Consider the following 19,199-nt stretch of genomic DNA (forward strand, 5'->3'; position numbering starts at 1 on the left):
TAGTAGGAGACATAATTCCTTATATCTGCATTTGAAAGCCCAGGTCAGAGAAGGATGTGGCCACAGCCCTGGAAGGTAAAAATACAATGAATCGTTCTTACCTTATCCATTTCATAATCAGGTCCTTCAGCCCCCACCCAAGTCCATTTCACTGTTGTAGTGTTTACGGTCCTGAACTTACGCTTGAAGCCTGGCTGATAATTGAAAACCAGCTGTTGCCTCTGGCTAAAATCAGGAGCTCTAGAGGACAAAGCCTGGGTTGACCAGATTGCTACAAACAGTATTAGGACTGATAGGCAAGTGCCTATCCCCTCCTGTTTCTTCCCTGGGAGTAAAAGGGCAAGGAAAGTGATACTACCTGAATGGTAGAATCAGTTAACAGATCTCAGGGTCCTGTAAGCTATGAATTTTCTATTACCCATCCTTAGAAGCACCAGTTTCCAAGGGACTCAGGGCATCTCAATCACTCTAAATGTTTCTGTTATTTCACTAATGTCCATAGTGATCTAAATTGACCATGAATGCATCTGAGAATGCTGGAATGCCTGTTGTTCTGGTGCGTGTTTTTTTAATCTAATGGTTTTCATTCCATAAACTCAGCCTGTCTCCCCTCTAAATTGTCTGAATACTTATTGTAATTATTATTTAAATTTGCCCTGGGACCTGCATTAGAAAAAGCTTTTAGTTCAAGCAGCAAAAGTGCCTTATAGTCCTTGTTTTGGGTCAAAGTGACCCTCTAGTCCCACATCCACTTTAAGCCAGTTCACTAAAGAGTTTGGGCAATGGCAGTCAGAGCAGTGATTGTGCAGGAAATGAGAAATGCAGTGGGTGGGAAGAAATTACCTGAATTCAATGATTCCTGACTGCAGCGGAATTAATTTGTCAAACAGAGTGTGAAGAGGCTCAGGTGTGGGGGAACAAAGATGTGCCCTGTGCTGCAAACAGGCTTCAGTCTAGGCTTTAACTCATAGTCATTTCCCTGTCCCTTTCTTTGCAAAGGAGTGCAACACCCCTCTCCCCTTCCTCCACCTATCCCATCATCCTCTCTATTTTATTTTCCCTTAACATTTTACAAATGTGTTGCTGCAAACAACAGACTCCAAACCAGGGAAGCAAGCCAATTTGGAGTTTAAAGGTAAATTGGCATTTTCAACAACTCACAAAGCAAAGAACACAGGCTTGAGCACATCACCACAGGTGGTACTAGGAGATGTAGGGATTGACAAGATCACGTGGGATAAATGGAAGGTCCAGGCTGTTAGACTTTGAATTTCATTATTATTTTGGAATTTGATTATCAGGCTATTAGAACTCATTCAGCAAGTAGTTATTAAGTACCCACTATATTTAAAGAATACTGTATTTGACACATTGAGAAGTGGGTTTGGGGGAGGTAGGACAAAAGTTTTGTTTTGGTCATACAAATGTAAATTATGATGATAGCCATAACAGTGATGGGATGATAGGCTAAAATAGTAATGGCCTCTGTAGAACATGGAACTCTAAAACAGAGACCTTTCCAGTTGTTTTATCTATCATGCCCCAGCTACCCTGTTGACCTCCAGCCTCACATCTCCAATATCTAGAACTAGATGTCCAAGAGACTTCTTAAAGTCAGCATTCCAAAATTGAACTTGTTATTTTTATCCCCTAAAATCTCCCCTTTTCAAATATTCCTCTTTCTATTGAGGATACTATCCTTCCTCCCAGTCCTCCAGACTCAAACCTATGTGTCCTCCTCAAACCCTTACTATCCCTCATCCCCTATATCCTATCAGTTGCTAAGAGACCTGTCAATTTCACCTTTGCATAAACCCTCTTTTTTCATGTACTGCCATCACTCTGGGGTTGGAGCTTATCAACTCATTCCTGAATTATTTTAATAGCTTGCTGGTTAGACCTGCCACAAGTCTCTCCCCACTGCAATCCATCCTCCATTCAGCCACTAGAGTGGTTCTCCTAAAGCATTGATTGGATTATGTTACTCCCGTACTCAATCAATATATGTTTGCTTCCAGAATGAAATACAAAATACTCTGTCATTCAAAGACCTTCACAACCTAGGCCCCCAGACACTCCACCTTTCCAAGTCTTCTTATATCATTTAGCTCCTCCACACTGCCCCACATATTCTGTCTTCTGACTTCCTTTAAGTCATAACTAAAATTCCACCTTCTACCAAAATCCTTCCATAATCTCTCTTAATTATAGCCCCTTTCCTTTGTTACTTAAGAGTTATCCTATATATAACTTGTTTATACGTATTTGTTTGCTTGTTGTCTCCCCCATTAGACTGTGAATGCCTTGATGGCAAGGATTTTCTTTTGCTTCTTTTTTTATCTCCAGAACTTAGTACAGTGCCTAGGACATAGTAGGTTCTTAATAAATGCTAATTGACTGACTATTTTCTGAATTCTAGGGAACATATTCTCCTTCCACTCTACCCAGACTGCACTTGCCATAAGTATACAGGATAGCCTCTGGGAATACTTGAAAGAACATGAGTAATGCTGAATGAATACTACACAATGAAAACAGTATTTAACTTTTTTTTTTAATTGTGATCAATTAAAAGGAAAATCAAGAGAGAGGAGGAAAAGAAGAGAAAAAAAATGACACACCAAGAAAACAGAGTGATATAGGCAAATGGGGAGTAATGGAGACTCAATAGGCTTTAGATTAATTTACCTGAATCACATCTTTATATTGACCAGGACTTGGGCACAGGGTAAAATGTAACACGCTTTTTTCTCTAAAATGTTCTTTTGTTCTCCAAATTAGGATAAGCCTTTCCACGTTGAGAAATAGTATCCACTTTTTTTCCTTCAAATTTCAAGTTCATTTTTTGAAAAAAACAGTTTTTTTGCCCACCAAATTTTACAGATTTTCCTCTTATAAAGGAAATGACTTAAGTTTGAAATTTTTAAAAAACTTTAGAGGTGTTTTTCAAATGACTACCTCTAATTGAAAAAAAAAAAAAAGTCTTCCTGACACGTAAAAGTTGCTGAATTATTTTAGCTTTGTTCTTTGAGAGATCTAGGCTGGCTGTATTATGCTATATGAAATGTCTTATGCTATATGAAAGTTAAACTTGGGAAGCCAGTCTTTATTTAGTTATTCTGATCACTCCCATCTCTTTCAAAAAAAAATGGAATAAAATTAAATTTTAGTGTTTTGGCTTAATTGGTTCCTCCTTATGAGAATAATATAAATTTTGGGGGTGGGAGGTATGAGGGGCACTCTACAGACATGAATGGTTGCATCAAACTTTGACACCTTGTGATGGATACTGACAAATGAACTTTGTTGTTATACTCTTTATAATCTCAGATTTGGGATGTCATTGAAATATTCTTAATGAGAATAAAATATCAAAGAGAATTCTCTTTCAAAAGAGACTATTAAAAGAATTTTTCTGCATTTCATAAATTGAGAGTAGGGAAAGAGACTATTTTGTATGAGTAAAAAAGACTAATAGCACTTGAAATGCCCCAGATAACCAAAAGAGTATTCAGACTCTATTTCTTTGAGTAGTTTTAAGATGAGTAAGCTGTTTGAATAGTCATCCTGATCATTCATTTCTCAGACAAAAAACAGTTGATTGAACAATTGTTTAAATTATTTGTCATCCATTCAGCAGTAGATCAACAATTGATTGACTGTGAGATATCTGATAAGTAAGCAGCCATGCAGATCTGAACTAAGATTCTGTTTGCATTAGTGTATCTACAAAAAGCTACATAGCCACAATGTTGCAATTTAATTCTGCTCTTATTTTCTGCCCTACGATGATTTCTTTATCTTAATAACTGCACAAAGAGGTAGCTTGGTATATGAAATAGAGTGGTGGTTTTGGTATTAGGGAAACCAGGATTCAAAATTTCTCTGATTTTTGACACTAGCTATATACCCTTGGCAAACCTCAGAGTAATATTTGAGAGTTTGAAGGAACTTCAGACATAATCTAGTTCAACCCTTAAAAGAATGAATCCCTCCATACTGTGGTGAGTAGTCATCCTGGCTTTACTTGAAAACTGCAAAGAAGGGGGAACTCACCAACTCTCAAAACAGCCCATTACACTTTGGAGGACTTATAACCTATATTTTCCTTTATACCTTTATCCTTTTTTCTCCTGGTTCTGCCCTTTGGGTCCAAACAGGGGGAAAAAAATATCTGATTCTTCCTCCACATAACAACTCTTCAAATGCTTAATATCTATAATTCCCTGATCCTTCCTGCCCGTCTCAACCTAGTTTTCAAGTCTTTTTCCAATCTTAACATTTTCCTTAAATGATTCCACTTGACATAGACTCAAGATACTTTCATATCCTGATGTACTTCCCTTGAACACTCTCCATTTTATCAATGTTCTTTTTTAACCATAGTGCCCAGAACTGAACACAGATGAAGTATGATAAGGATGAAGTACAGTAGGGTTATAGCTCCCTTCTTCCTGGGAACCACTCTTAATGTATCCCAAAATCACATTAGCTTTTAGGTGTCATATCACATGGCTGACTTATGTGGATCTTGTAGTCCACTAACTGCCACATCGTTATCTGAACAGCTGCTGTCTAAAAATAAATACCATGTGTTACTTGGAGGAAATTGATGTTTTACCCGAGTGTATTCACTTGAATTCAGTACAATACTCTAGCTTGTCAAGATCCTTTTGGATCCTGACTCTATTATCTAGTGTGGTAGCCACTTTTGCTATTTTTTTTTTTTGGCATCTGTGAATTTGATAAGACTGCAATGTATATATTAGCCCAAGCCATTTGTAAAAAATATTAAACAGAACATAGTCAGGCACATATCCTTGGAAGACTCCTTTCGAGAATTCCTGTCACAATTCCTGTCAGAATTCCTGCCATATGGAACCATTAACAACTACGCTTTTAGTCTGGCCATCCAATCATCTCTTTCCATTATTATGTAATCTGATCTATTAAGTCCTCAAAACTAGCATGAGATTTTTTATAAACATTTTTGTTTAATTACATCACCAGCCTTCCCCTCATCTACCAGTTTATTAATCCTGTCGAAAAATGGAATGAGATTAGTCTTGCTTGATTTACCATTGATGAAATCCTCCTGGGTCTTTGTTATCACTTCCTCTTCTACCAACCATCCCTTTATTGATCAATATTTTTTTTTCCTCAGGAACTGAAGTCAATGTCATTGCCCTATAGTATGCAGAGTCTATTTAGAAATCTATAGTGTCTGTAATGACTGTAGTGCTTCTTACTATACCTGTAGTGATTCAGATTGTATACAAAGATGAGATCACAAATCTTGATCATAATTGTGTTGTAAATCCAATTAATCCCTAGAAAGGATATAAGACAATTTAGATCCTTGCCTATAATAAGGCACTTATAACTATCACAGATTGAGTATAAAGACAGATCAGTAATTTGTATTGTGTGTTATGTAAGTGTTTCCCATCTATTCATTGTATATATGGGCTGAATGTTAGCATGTGGTTACATGGTTGCAGTTATAAACATAGTTATAACTGTGGCACATCAGAATTGACTGTAGATATACTATAAGTATAGCCTAGCAGTATAATCAGTCATCAGTAGTTAGCCTATGTGCTAACTGTATTAGCATTGATTCTAACTCTAGCCTTTTGAAACTAAAGTGCCATCTAACTAACCATTATCTGGTGCATGAGGAAAAAGATGAGACAAACTTAATAAAGACAGAAATTCTTGCTCACATTTGTCTTTGTAGGACTACATATAATGTTTTCAGAATATAGCCTGAAGATAATTCCTTGACTGTATATAGATCTAATGGCCAAAAAATGTACCTTTCATAAAACTAAGGGGGTGGGTATCAGAGGGGAGACCTACTCTTCAACAGTGCTGAATTATAGTACTCTTGGGCAAAGTAGGCATGGTTGGAAGCATAAGTGTGGAATGCCCACTCTAACAGCTTTAAAAAAAATGCCAATATTTTATATTTTTCAATTAGCAAGTATTTCTCTTCTCTCTTACTCCTCCTTTTTCTTCTCCCCAACTGGCAAGAGGTGGGGTGGAGCAAGGGCAGGGCTTGTAACAAGTAGGGATATTTAAGCAGAGCAAATTTCTTCATTGTCCATATCCAAAATTCTATGTCTCACTCTGCACCTTCAGTCCATTACTTTTTAGTCAGGAAGTGGGCAGCATACTTCATTGGTCATCTGGAATTATGGTTCATCATTGCATTAATAAGCTCTCAAGTCTTTTGTCTTTACAATATTATTATTGTATAATGGCTCTCCTTTTCCTACTCACTTCTTTCTTCGTTATTTCATACAAGTTCTCATAGGTATCTGTCAGCATTCTTAGTGGTCATAAAATACAGGTAGAATCCTAGACTCTTTCAAGATGAAAGGTAAAAGGGACCTTGGAAATCACCTAACCTGATTCCCCCTCATTGTAGAGGGAAGGAAATTGAGACCTAGAAGGTGGAAGTGACTTTTCCAAGATAATACACAAAGTAGAATAATGGTAAGGTCAGAACTTAGGTTTCCAGACTTCAAAGTCAGTATTTTCCTTGTTCATTTTTGAATTTTTTTTGTCTTTCTGTTTCATTTGTTTAGATCTGCAATTTCATTGGTATAGGGAATTCTCCAGAAGAAACAACTTCTGTCAGTACAAATATGCTAAAGCTTTTTAATTCAGATGCTAGGAGTAGCCTGGAAGCACTAACATTTTGAGTGACTTGTATGAGGTCCTGGAGTAAGTGTCGGAGACAATATGTGAGCCTGCATCTTCCTGACAAGTTTTCTGTTCATTTGTTTATTATGAAATTTGAAGCTCACTAATTTTGATGATACCACATTTTTCCCCCTAGTCTCAATGGAACAAGTTCACAAATCCATACTTGTCTTTAACTGGTGTCTTCTTCTTCTTCTTCTTCTCCTTCTTCTTCTTCTTCTTCTTCTTCTTCTTCTTCTTCTTCTTCTTCTTCTTCTTCTTCTTCTTCTTCCTCTTCTTCCTCTTCTTCCTCTTCTTCTTCCTGCCATAAGGAGCTTCTCTGGAAGGTGAGCAAGAGTGACCATAGACTTTCTCAAATCTTTGTGAATCACATGATCCTTGATAACATTGCACTTTTACTGATACCTAAACAATGTTCCTGTTATTTTGCTAAAGCTGATTCTGCTAAATTATCCTGTACTCTTACTGATGTTGATTCAAGAGCCAAAATGTTGATTTTCCGAAGTTTTTAAATGTTTGCTAGAGCAGTGGATAACACGTGCATTAATTTCAGACATGCACCACTCCTGTAGTTGCCAGTCTCAAACAAAGAACTTATCTGTTCACACAAAACTGAAAAGAAAGAACTAAATTCCTAAGTATCATAATAAAATATGTCTGCATGGCAAAATTCAGATTAATTCTCCTCTTCTGTGCTGTGGAGTGAGGGCCACATTCTTAAACCCTTTGTTCTCTCAGATTTCTATACCAAATGAACACAAAATCAAATTGGATTGAAAGTCACAAGACCTAACATTTAGTCTTGGTTTTAGATTACAAAGCATCTCAAAAGTCTTAGTGCAGTTTTAAGCTGTTGAAGCCCATAGTGTAGTACTGCTGAACTTGGAGTCCGGAAAATTTTGTTTTGAATCTCATATATGACATTTGCTAGCTGTGGTATGCTGAGCAAATCACTTAATCTGCCAGAGTCTTTAGCTCCTCATTAAATGAGGAAAATAAAATAACTTCCCATATTTGTGAGAATCAAATGAGACAATTCATACAAAATTTTACAAATCTTAAAACAATATTTAAATGTGAACTCCATTATCATTACCATTAACTATCTGTCTGACATTGAAAAACTCATTTGGCTTCATTGGGCCTTAGTTTCATCATCTGCAAAATGGGAACAAAACATCTTTATTACCTAGGTTCACTAAGAGCAAATAATACAAGGTTAACCTCATTTCCATCTTTGGTAAGATGATTAAGCAAGTAGAGCAATATAATGACATAGCTATGATGTATTTTGATTCCAGAAATGTGTTTGACAAAGTCTCATATATAACCTTGTAGAAAATGTGATGCAATGCAAGCTGAATATCCCAAGTTAAGTGGATTCGTAAGTGTTGCAAGCTCTTCACAACAAAGCTTAGATCATTATTGGTTCAGTGTTACCCTGGAGGAATTCCTCAAACAGAAAGCTGATGGGTTCTTTCTGAAGGCTGGTTTGTTCAACATTTTTATTGATAACTTAGATGAAAGAATAAATGGCACATTTATCAAATTTTCTAGTGACAAAAAGTCAGGGGGGGATAGATTTTGCATTCAGAGAAAGAATTGGGATCTAAGAAGCTTTTCAATGTTTAATTCTATTGACTGAATGAAATCCATAAGGTAAAATGAAAAAAAGATTAATGCAAAGGCTTATGCCTAGATATAGATAATCAGTGATTTAAGGACAGGTTGTGGGTAACATGGCTTGGCAGGAGTTTATGTGATAAAAGATTTGGGGTTTTAGTAGAACACAGACAATCGAGAATCTAAGTGTTAGAATATAACAGGGTCAGAGCATTTTTGGGTTGTGAGAGACATCAGAAGTGATGTAGTCAACCCATTCCAGAAAAATCACCTCTATGCCATGATCAAGAAGTAGTCATCTGGCCTTTGCTTGAAGACCTGTCCAGTAAGAGAGAACCCACATCTCCCAGTTTAGCCCATTCTACTTTTTTGTACTTCCCATTGAAATCCCACTTTTGCTTCCAAGTTCTGTCCTCTAAGAAGCCAAGAGGAAAAACAAAATAAACCCTCTTAAACATTACAGATCTATGATTACTTAAAAAAAACCTATCATATGCCTCCACTTCTTGTTTTCTGTTTCATAGCTTAAAATACACTCTATTCCTTCAACAGATTTTCTTACAAAAGGATTATTTATATAACAATGTCATAAAATAATTATTTACCATCTAGGTTGCCTTCAAGCTTATCACTTCATTACCTAAAATGTGAAGCCTGAAGCTGAACAAAGAATTTCAAAAGTGTTCTGACCAAGGAAGAGTACAGTTGGACCAACCATTCCATTGCTCCTAACAATTTGTCTCTTTTAATTCAGTTAGGTGGTACAGCTGATAGAATGCTGGCCTAGGAATCCAGAAAACCTGAGTTCAAATTGAGCTTCAGATACTTATCAACTGTGACCTTGGACAAATCACTTAATCTGTTTGCCTCATTTCCCTCAAGTGTAAAATGGGGATAACAACATCCCCTACCTTCCATGTTTGTTGTGAAGATCAAATGAAATAATGTTTGAAAACACTTAGCACAATACTTGCCACATAGAGATGCTTTATAAGTACTCTTATTGTTATTATTAATATTGAGGAATTTAGGTGGTGTAGTAGAGTACCCAATATGAAATCAGAAAGACCTGAGTTTGAATCCTGTCTTAGATAATTTACTAATGGTATGACCCATGGCAAGTCATGACCTCTTACTCAGTTTCCTCATCCTCACATCTCAAATGTGAATAATAACTATACCTGTAGCATAGATGTACTATAAGAATCAAATGAGATCTGTGTAAATTTTTTTTTGCAAAGCTATGAATATTGCTACAGAATTATCCCCATCCCAGATCTTTTTTTTTTATGTCTAGACATATTAATTTTGCTTTTTTGAAGTTGAATTGTAGGAACCCAAGTATGAAATTTTATATTCATTCTCATCAAATGCCATCTTCTTAGTTTTGTTCCAGAAACATTCTAATCAATCAGCATCCTCTGTATATTAGTCAGTGTCTTAGCTTATTCCCTCTCATCTTCATACCAATGGTAATATTAAAGAGCACACTACCCTTTCCTTTTGGCTGACAAGGTTAACTGGCACAGAACCCAGCATACAACCCTGGGGCTCACACAGACCTGGAGACTTTTAACCCTCAAACCATTAAAGATAACTTTTTATTCAACCATTTAGATGATAGAACACAGTGTTGTTGCTAAAGTTTGAGTACCAGGGGTTGCGGTGATGATCTTAGCTGTGTGTCTAAAGTGAAGAGTTTATTATTGACCTTTCCCAAAATGCCAATAGTAGATTCTGTCTCTCTTGCTCTCTGTCTAGCGTGATAACTTTCCTTCTCTTTGTAAAAACATTGTTCACAAATGGGGATTGCATTGAGACAGTCTCTTTTTATTAGTATGTCTCTTACGCTTGATTATGAACATTATCAAATGTGTAGCTAAAACATTGGGAATCAAATTGCGATCTCTTTGGCTTAACTCTGCATATTCTCCATCATTCAGGGCTGTAAGAACTCCTGACATCTGAAGCTCTCCTACCAAGTTGCCATAGCAACTGGAAAAAGAAAAAGAAAAAAAATCAGATCAGAAGACTGCAGTTTATGGTCACTGTACTTCTCAACTAGGCCTCGATTGCTCCAGATTTCGGTTTTGTCTGCAACTTCACTTTGTTTCTCAAACTCTGCTCCAGTGTCTGACAGCTCCTGCCTTCCTTTGTAATTGATGGAGTCCTCTTGCAAGTCATGATGGCTGTGCAGTTACCCTGAGCACTGAAGGATCATGGCATCTCACTTGACCTTCTGGGAATGGAAGAAAAAGAAAATTCAAGGATGACTACTTGTTTTTGATATCTGTTGACATATTGCTATTCAGCTGTTCAAAATGCTTTGTCTGTGGGTTGGTATTTGTATATGTATGAGTATACGTATGTATATATATACACACTGTATTTATATGGAGAGACTATACACCATAGGTTAGTTTTGCTTTGTTGTTCATGCTGACAGGTTAAATGATGTAGTGACAGAATACCCCAGCTGTTGAGGGTGAAGTCTGAGCTAAAGCAGCTGCTAACACCTTGGGGTGCTCAATTTCCAGATACACACTAAGGCACTGAGGTGCTCCGCACTTGTCACTGGGGCTCCTAGACCCAGTTGCTCCAGAGCTGGCTTATGTACCTTGATGTTTCTCCCCCAGCTTGGCCTTTACCCTGGAGGTAAAAATTGTCTAGCCACGTGTAATAAATTACCAGGGAGGTCTCTCAAGAAGGAGTATGCAACAGAAAGTTCTGCCAAGTTAGGAATTCCTTCTCCTAAGCCTCAGGGGGTTCTATACCTCTCTAGACCATTTTCCATTGGTATCATCTTCTATAATCTTGGGGAGATTGGAAGGAACAGAGCAGGGGGAATATGAACCCTGTACAAAGCAAAGGGCTGAAATATTTTTGCATGGGCAACAACCCAACATGTCCATGTACCTTGAATATCTAGGTGTCACTGGAGTTTTCAGGGAAATGGGTCATCCAAGAGATGCTATTGTTTCTCCTTGGTATGTGATAAATCCACCACAGGTAACAGGTGAGATAATGTGCATACCTGAGGAGGAAAAGCAGCACTGTATTTTATTAATCTAGAAACATGCATATACATATATACATACGCACACTTTGTTTTAACTATACCAATACACATACGTATACAGTACAGGAAGTCTTGTAAGTATTTTTTTTTCCTTCTGGTGAATCAACTACCACTATCTGCAAACTTGATGAGAAAGGGTGTTCATCATGTGTGAAGAGGAATTGATTTTCATTCTGTGAGCATGTAAAGGTTACAAGGCAACTACTACTTGCCCCAAGACCTTCATCTTGTGAATAAAAACTGTAAATGAACCATCAAAGCTCACACCAAATTTTTATATGGAAACAAAAGTAGTGACAGACTGTAGCTTTTCTTAGGGCTCACCAGTAACTAGGGTAAGAAAAGTGTCTTAGCATATTTCAGTGCAGTTGCTTACTAAGGGTTTAGCCACAGAAAACAAAACAAAAAAAAAAATGCTTTCTTATGCAATAGGTGTTGGCATCTGCATCCTTTAGTCAGACTTTTCTAGTAATTAGGGCTCACATGTTGTCTTTCTTGCCTGAAGTTATAAAACTAGTGCTCCATACACTGTATTTGTTTCAATAGTAAATTTTTTGGACGCATACATAATACAAAGCATTTTTTTCCTCCATTGAAATAAATGGGTATTGGTGGTTAACATTGCTGAATAATAGCTTTTCTCTATTTTCTGGTACTGTATGAATTCTTTCTACAATCATTTGCCTCTTTGCTGATACAATAGTAACATTCATGCTAGCCTTTATCTTGTCATAAATAGTCTTTTTATTGTCTCCTTAGTACCATCGATACTGTGAATCATCTTGAAGTATGTAGTTTTGGTCTGAAAAGTCATGATCTCACAACAAGATCCCTTAAGCAATTTTAACTTAATGACCAACTTGGATTTTCACCTTGTTAGCTAAGAAGAGAGATGATAGAACCAGATGGAATATGATGATTACCACCAGTAATCTACCTTGAGCACATGCCCCAAACACCAGGAAATATGACTATATCTTTTGGGCATTGACTGTCATTTCGTGTCAATTACAACATAGGCCCATGATTGGAGAACAAGAGATGTTCTTCCAGCTTAGGACCCCACCCATGGCTCCCCAATGTTCTTTTTGTTCCTTTGTTTATTTACTCCTGGGTTCACAGACTCACTGAACTGAGGCAAACCTGGGTCTGCAGTGCTCCTGGATATCCTGGAAGAAAATTTCCCAGTGCACACACACACATGAACCTGAAGAAGTTTGAGTAAAGTTTGACAGCCTGACCTCCATTATTTACTGAGGGCCTTTGGCTCACCACACTTAAAAATAGCATGCTTCAAACATTTGTTGTCTTTATCATATTCCACATATACGATATTTTTATAGAGCTTTAGAGTCTGCAAAATATCTCCCTCACAATAATCCTATAATATAGGTAATATACCTCCAACCTTCCTCCCCTCCCCTGCAAAAAATAAATAAAATAACAGGTATAGAAATAGGGAAACTGAGGTTTAGAGATACACAAACAATAAATTCCAGTGTCTGAACTTGAACCCAGATTTCTAACTCAAAGGCCATTCTGTTGTACCATATACTTTAGAGCTCCCTCAAACCTAAATGAGTTGGCTCTGTAGACTGCAGCTGTCTCCCTGTCTGGGGGAAGACGTTTGGACTATATTTTATTACCTCTCCTTCAAACTTTTCACTTTTTACCACATGGGTACTAGTACTTCTTTGCTTTTAAACTTATGGGCCCTCAGAGAGAATGTACAACTTTACATAGTGAAATACGTTACTACAAGGGATAGAATGAATGAGCATTTTCTTAATGATGAGGGAGAGTGAGGGACATTAGGCTTTACCATTCCATCTCACTGGAGGTCTAACCTGTCATTTTACTACATAAACTTGCTATTTGGTCCCTCCAAGACATGCACATGCCTACAGTTCTTACTAGCAGCATATGAGTTTCTCTAAGATTTTATTTCCCTCATACTTTAAGGAAAACTCCTAGGAATATAAAGGTTAAATTCATGTCCCAAATTTCAGAAACTTTTAGGCATCTTAAAGGATATACATATTATTCAAAGAAAACTTAAAAAAAAAGAAACAGAAATTTTAGCTCCAAAATTGAATCTTCTTTTATTTCAGGCCTATTTTGTCATAATTTAGAAGAGACTCCAAGGTGTTTTGTATCTAAAACTGGGTGGGAGGGAAGTTTTTTTCTTAAAAATCCAAATCAAAGAAGAAAAAAGTGGGGCTTTTTACTTGAATTGTCCAAATAATTAAAGTTTTCTACTGCTCTTTAGTAATAGAAATCAGAAAATTAAACAAAAGTTAATTTTCTTCACCTCATGTTTATTATAAAGAGTGACTGGCTGTTTGAAATATGCTTACTGCTAAAATACGTAATTCAATATTTTACAAAATCTGTGTTTTTATCAGCATAAATATCCCCACTACCAACAATGTTGCAGTCTCCCACTCTCCACACCTTGGAAGATGTTTTTGTTTTGTTTTCCTGGGATATTTTTTGTGAATATGATGTTCATTACCAATTGGTCAGTTCTTTGGTGTTGGGTTTTTAGGCCCTTAGATAATCTGATCCTCACTTGTCAAAAATAGCAGGTCATCTGAAGCCTTTCCAAGTTGGGAAATCTTATAAGAAATTGTATTCCACTGGCATGATCTTGGAAAGCCTCCAAATCATGGGTTTTCATGATATAACCTAAAATAATTAGATGGTTTTTGTAAGAAACATTTTAATAAAACGTGTACAGAATTATTTGCATTTGGCAAACATACCAGTGCCCTTCCAAAGGATAATGGCATTGTGTAACGGAGTCAGGAGTTACCAGTCTAAAAATTCAATGAAAGTTATTCCAGATTATTTGTCTCATAGTTGTCCAATAAGGTTCAGATTCACATGGGAAAAAAAGTCAGAGCTCAACAGGATTCTAAGACATTATCTAGACCAATTCATTCCTTCTTTAGAATCTCCAAAGGTGATCATCTGGTCTCCACTTGATAATCTACAGTGACAGGGAATTCACTAGTTTCCAGGGCAACACATTCTGCTCTTCAACAAATCATTCTACCATCTGAAATGTCCTTTGCAATAATGACCCATTCCTCCTAGTTCCATCTTCTGAGAATAAGCAAAATGATTTTAATCCCTTTTCAATTTTACAAACTTTCAAATACTTGAAGATAGCTCTCACGTTCCATCCTTCCAACCCCAGAAGTCATCTGTTTTCTGAGAGCAATATTCTTGATTCCTTCCATTGACCTTCTCCTAGAAAAATAGTTGTTCGCATCTTTATAAGCTGTAACTTGTCAATTTCCTTTCTAAAAAGTGTGGCCCAGAGCTGAAAACAGTATTCCAGATGTTGTCTAATAGGATCAAAGTACAGTGAGAATATCACCTCTTTGTTCAGGAAACTATACCTCAGTTAATATAGCCAAAGGTTGCCTTTACTCTTTGGCTCCTGTGTCACAGCATTGTTTTATATTGCGTTTGTAGCTTCCAGATGAAAGTTCACAGATCCTTTTTAGAAGAAATATTACCTATCAATCCTGTACTTGTTGTTGTTTTTTTTTAAAAAAATCTAAGTGTATGTCTTTGCAATTCTCTCTATTACGTTTCATTTATTTAGAGTGTACCCACTGTTCTGACCCACAGAAACAATTTATGTTCCCTCACCTGTCCTATGGTATGTCTGCAATCCCTTCAAGCTTCATGCATTCTTCAATTTGATAAGGATGTCATCTGTGCTTAGTGGAACAATTCAAAGAAGCATGGATTGTTGAGATCTTTGATATCAGCTCTCACAAACTTCATTTACACTCTAAGCTATCATTTAATAAACATCTTCCTCAGAGGATGGGGAGAAAAGTTTGTACTCTATTCCAGTGAAATAAAATCTGTTGTGAACTTCAAGTATGATAACTGGAAAGCACCAAGGAAGGCTGAGACTAATGCTATGGCTTGGATTGTGGTGTATATTACTGTACCAAAGTGAATCTGAGGATGTTATTTTATAATATACTGTTTCCCCTCAGTCCAAGAATCAGATGTGTTATGCATGAAAAGAAAGAACTACACCTGGTTTAAGAGGTTGCATTTTGATATTTCACAGAATAGATTTGGCTCTTTTCATCTGAATTTATTCAGGATAGAGTAGCATTCTGGACTACTCACAAGAAAAAATATACTTTAGATTCTCAGTTATTAAATATAACTGCCCAAATTGATTAAACTAACTAGGCCTTCCCCCATGTCCATTCAACTGCTGATCATTTAGACACAATTTCTAAGTAATCCTTGGAACTTCCATTGTTGAAAATCGATAAACCCAACCCCACACCTCTACCACCATGTACTTGTGAAATGTTTACAAAGCCAATGAATGTTCAAAAGACAGCTTCTTTCCCTTCCAGTTCTTATCTTTCCCTCTCATCAAATACACACACACACACACACACACACACACACAGACACACACACACACACACACACACACTCACTCACTCACACTCTAGTACTACTGAATCAGGATATTCAAGTTAACCAGTAATGAAGACATAATGTTCTAGGTGGCTGATTTCTTTCTGTTCTAAGATGTCTAATCATAGAAGAATGAGAAAGTACTTGGGAAGGTGGAATTAGTGAATTGTCTCAAACAGTATTGATGGTAGTCCTTTACTACATGACCCCAACCAAAACCAAAGACAGGCAGCATTGACCAAACTAAGAGTGAGAGAGAGAGAGGGAGGGAGGGAGGGAGGGAGGGAGGGAGGGAGGGAGGGGGAGAGAGAGAGAGAGAGAGAGAGAGAGAGAGAGAGAGAGAGAGAGAGAGAGAGAGAGAGAGAGAGAGAGAGAGAGAGAGATGAAATAGCGACTGCTTTGGTCTATAGGTGTTATCACCCAAACTTTACTGTCTGATTCTGTACTTTCTCAGTCCACTGGCATCATACTGAAGGTTCCATGATCCAGAGGCAAGTTTGGAAACGTGGATTTAGGAGGATGAAAAATGGTGACCTTAAAGTAGCCTCAACCATTAGAGTGCCAAGTGATCGAGGTTGCTTTTGGCATATTTAGCTGGTAGGAAAAAGAACAATCTTTGAAAGGTATTGAATGCAGTTAGGTCCTAACGATGTCTAATTATGTACATGCACATAGGGAATATACTTCATTTTCTGAATTACACCTACCTGTTATAAGCGAGAATAGAAGAAGGAAGGACTCTTTCTTGTTAACCTTAAAACCTTAAGTATTGGGGCATCCCAACACAAGTCATCACTCCCTAGGAGCATTGCTCATCTCCTAAGCTACCCACTATAGTTTCTGGATTTGTTTTTATTCAATCACTAAATTATTTCTTTAATAAGTCATTAGAGACAGTGTAATGCAAATACAACACCATTACTGTATAAAATTAATTATGTTAAATTAGTATAAAATCATTGCCATTCTAAGTGGTCATTTGTTAGCCTAGCTAATAAACTATAAATATTTGGGAGAAGAGTCTCAACCATCCATCAGCTGAGTATTGATCAATTGATTGATTGATGGAGAGCACATGCAGCCATGGTCAGAAAGAAATGATAGGAAATGATAGGAAAGAATGCATGAGTCAGAATTCATGAACAATTATAATTCCATGAATTAAGATGAGATAGCTGGCCTCTTACTTAAACAGGTGGGAATTACATCCTGATTCAGAGGAGGCACTGAAATATGAACAGTTCTTCTGTGGAGTGTTGTGTTTTTTTTTTTTTCCCATAGCTACCTTTCTCTCCGTTGCCTTAGGCACCTGAATGTTGGAAACTTGGTCAGCTTGGGAATCATTTTGTTCAAAGTTTCCAAAGTCCACCTGATTAACACAGATAAATCAGCAAATTACGCATCTTAGGGAAACATCATTATAATTTCATTGTGGGGAAATGGCTTTTAAAGGGGATCTAAGCATGGCCTACAAGCTCTGTTCTCCCTCTGCTTTTGTGGGGGAAACAATATTTTACACTTTGGAGACTAATGACATCATAAATTGCTTTGTTGTAAAATAACATGTGTGTTATACCGTGTGTGTGTGTGTGCGTGTGTGTGTGCTTGTGTGTATTGGAATTCAGATTGTAAAGTAAATAAGTGGGAGAGAACTAGTGTTAGAGGAAGAAACAACAACAGACTGTGGGGTCAGGATGGACATTTCCATAGAATGTGAGTGTCAGTGAGTACTTATTTCCTCTTCCTCCCCTCAACAGTGAGCTCTTTTCAAAAATGTTCTTATTTGTAAAAATTTCTTTTTTCATAAATGCTCAAAACGGAGAAAAGTTTGCTGTGTTAAAATATATAATTTCAGTGCTGATGCAGTTCCTTTGGGCCCTAGTGGCTGAATTGCTCACAGTTTCTGAGGTGTAAATAAACACCTTGATTTATGATGTAGTTGCAAATAAACTTGTGATTTATTTGTGAAATGCTCTAGGAAAGGCCATCTGGGCTTTACTTGTGCACTCTATCTTAGGCCTTTCTTAGTCAGTATTCACTTATCACAGGAAACCAAGGGCCTGATGCTGCCTACCTGCCTGCCTACCCACCTGTCATTAGTCTGGTATTCTCAAAGGAAAAAAAAAAGTTGGTTCCTAATTAACAAACACTATCTCTTCCATGAAACCACTGGAAACTTCCTAATGTGAGTCAAAAGAATTTCAAAAATCTCCTGATTGAAGAAAAATGATGGCAAAGAGAGAAAAATAAGAGATAATAAAAAATAATTATAATGAATGGTGCTTTGTGACAGGTCTAAACTTGTGATTTCATCCATGTAGAGATCTTCTAGAATGGAAATTCCCACCATCTGCAATTTGTCTGTAATATAAAGTCTTAAGGAACTGCTTAGGAGACTCAAGAGTTTGGGGAAGCTTGTCTATCATCATATAGCTAGGATATATCAATCAGAGGACTTGAACACAAGTGTTCCCAACTCCAAGTCTGGTCTAGGCATTACACCATGCTATCTCTCAATTTACTAAATACCAAATAGATAAGTAATTGGCAAATATACTGACTCTCTAGAAAAAGGGTGGGAACTGTTGACTCAGAGTCCTGGAGGTTTCACTCCATCCTCAATTCTACTGGATAATTAAATTGGCTGAATATTAACATGATTGCTCTTCTAGGTGGGATATACAAGGCATGGGATTTTCATTTCCTGATTCAAAAAGTTTTGTTCTTTGCTTCTTGGCAGGAACAACTAACCTTAGGCAAAAATGACATATAGGTAAAGCAAGTTTTTTCTAGTTTCTTCCTCTCATATCCATTCTTCCACAACTTCATTATTCTCTACCTTGTCCCTCCCCTTCCATTCCTCATTATTCAATGCACCCTCTCCCCCTACAAACATTGTTATCTTTCTGGGCCCAGTGGTTCCATGTTGCCAGTTGGATGCCCAGGCATTACCATTGCCATGAACCTGCTAACACTTATTCATTGACATTTAGGTGTATTATGATCAAGAAACATTTCCCATTTCTGTACCTCCCCAAGGTCACCACTAGGTAAATATGATCAATTTATTCAAGACAATGGATATGTATGTATAAGAATCCCCACAGACCTTCCTCCCTTTTCCAGGTACCTCATAGTCAATATTAAACAATAACTTTGTAAATGCAATGAGGTTTCTGCCATTGATCACTAGCACCATATACCAAGTAAGTGTTTACAAAGTGTTTATAAGGAGGCAACTCAACAAGCAAGAATTGTGTTTGTCTGGTTGTTTAGATAAGAGGCTTACAATGTGTACAACGTATGATATGTTGATGAT

At 37.0% G+C, this 19,199-nt stretch overlaps 1 protein-coding gene across 1 annotated transcript in view; it reads left to right on the forward strand.

Annotated features, from left to right (window-relative positions):
* CDH13 (cadherin 13) overlaps nucleotides 1–12,032 on the forward strand; it is a 1,297,228-nt gene extending 1,285,196 nt beyond the window's left edge. Inside the window, exon 14 of the mRNA XM_072634208.1 lies at nucleotides 10,278–12,032. Coding sequence (XP_072490309.1) covers nucleotides 10,278–10,285 — 8 coding nt within the window. The 3' untranslated portion in view covers nucleotides 10,286–12,032. The remainder of the gene's footprint in view (nucleotides 1–10,277) is intronic.
* Nucleotides 12,033–19,199: the final 7,167 nt, after the last annotated feature.

The sequence above is a fragment of the Notamacropus eugenii genome, chromosome 1 (genome assembly GCF_028372415.1).
Source record: "Notamacropus eugenii isolate mMacEug1 chromosome 1, mMacEug1.pri_v2, whole genome shotgun sequence".
Classification (NCBI taxonomy): domain Eukaryota; kingdom Metazoa; phylum Chordata; class Mammalia; order Diprotodontia; family Macropodidae; genus Notamacropus; species Notamacropus eugenii.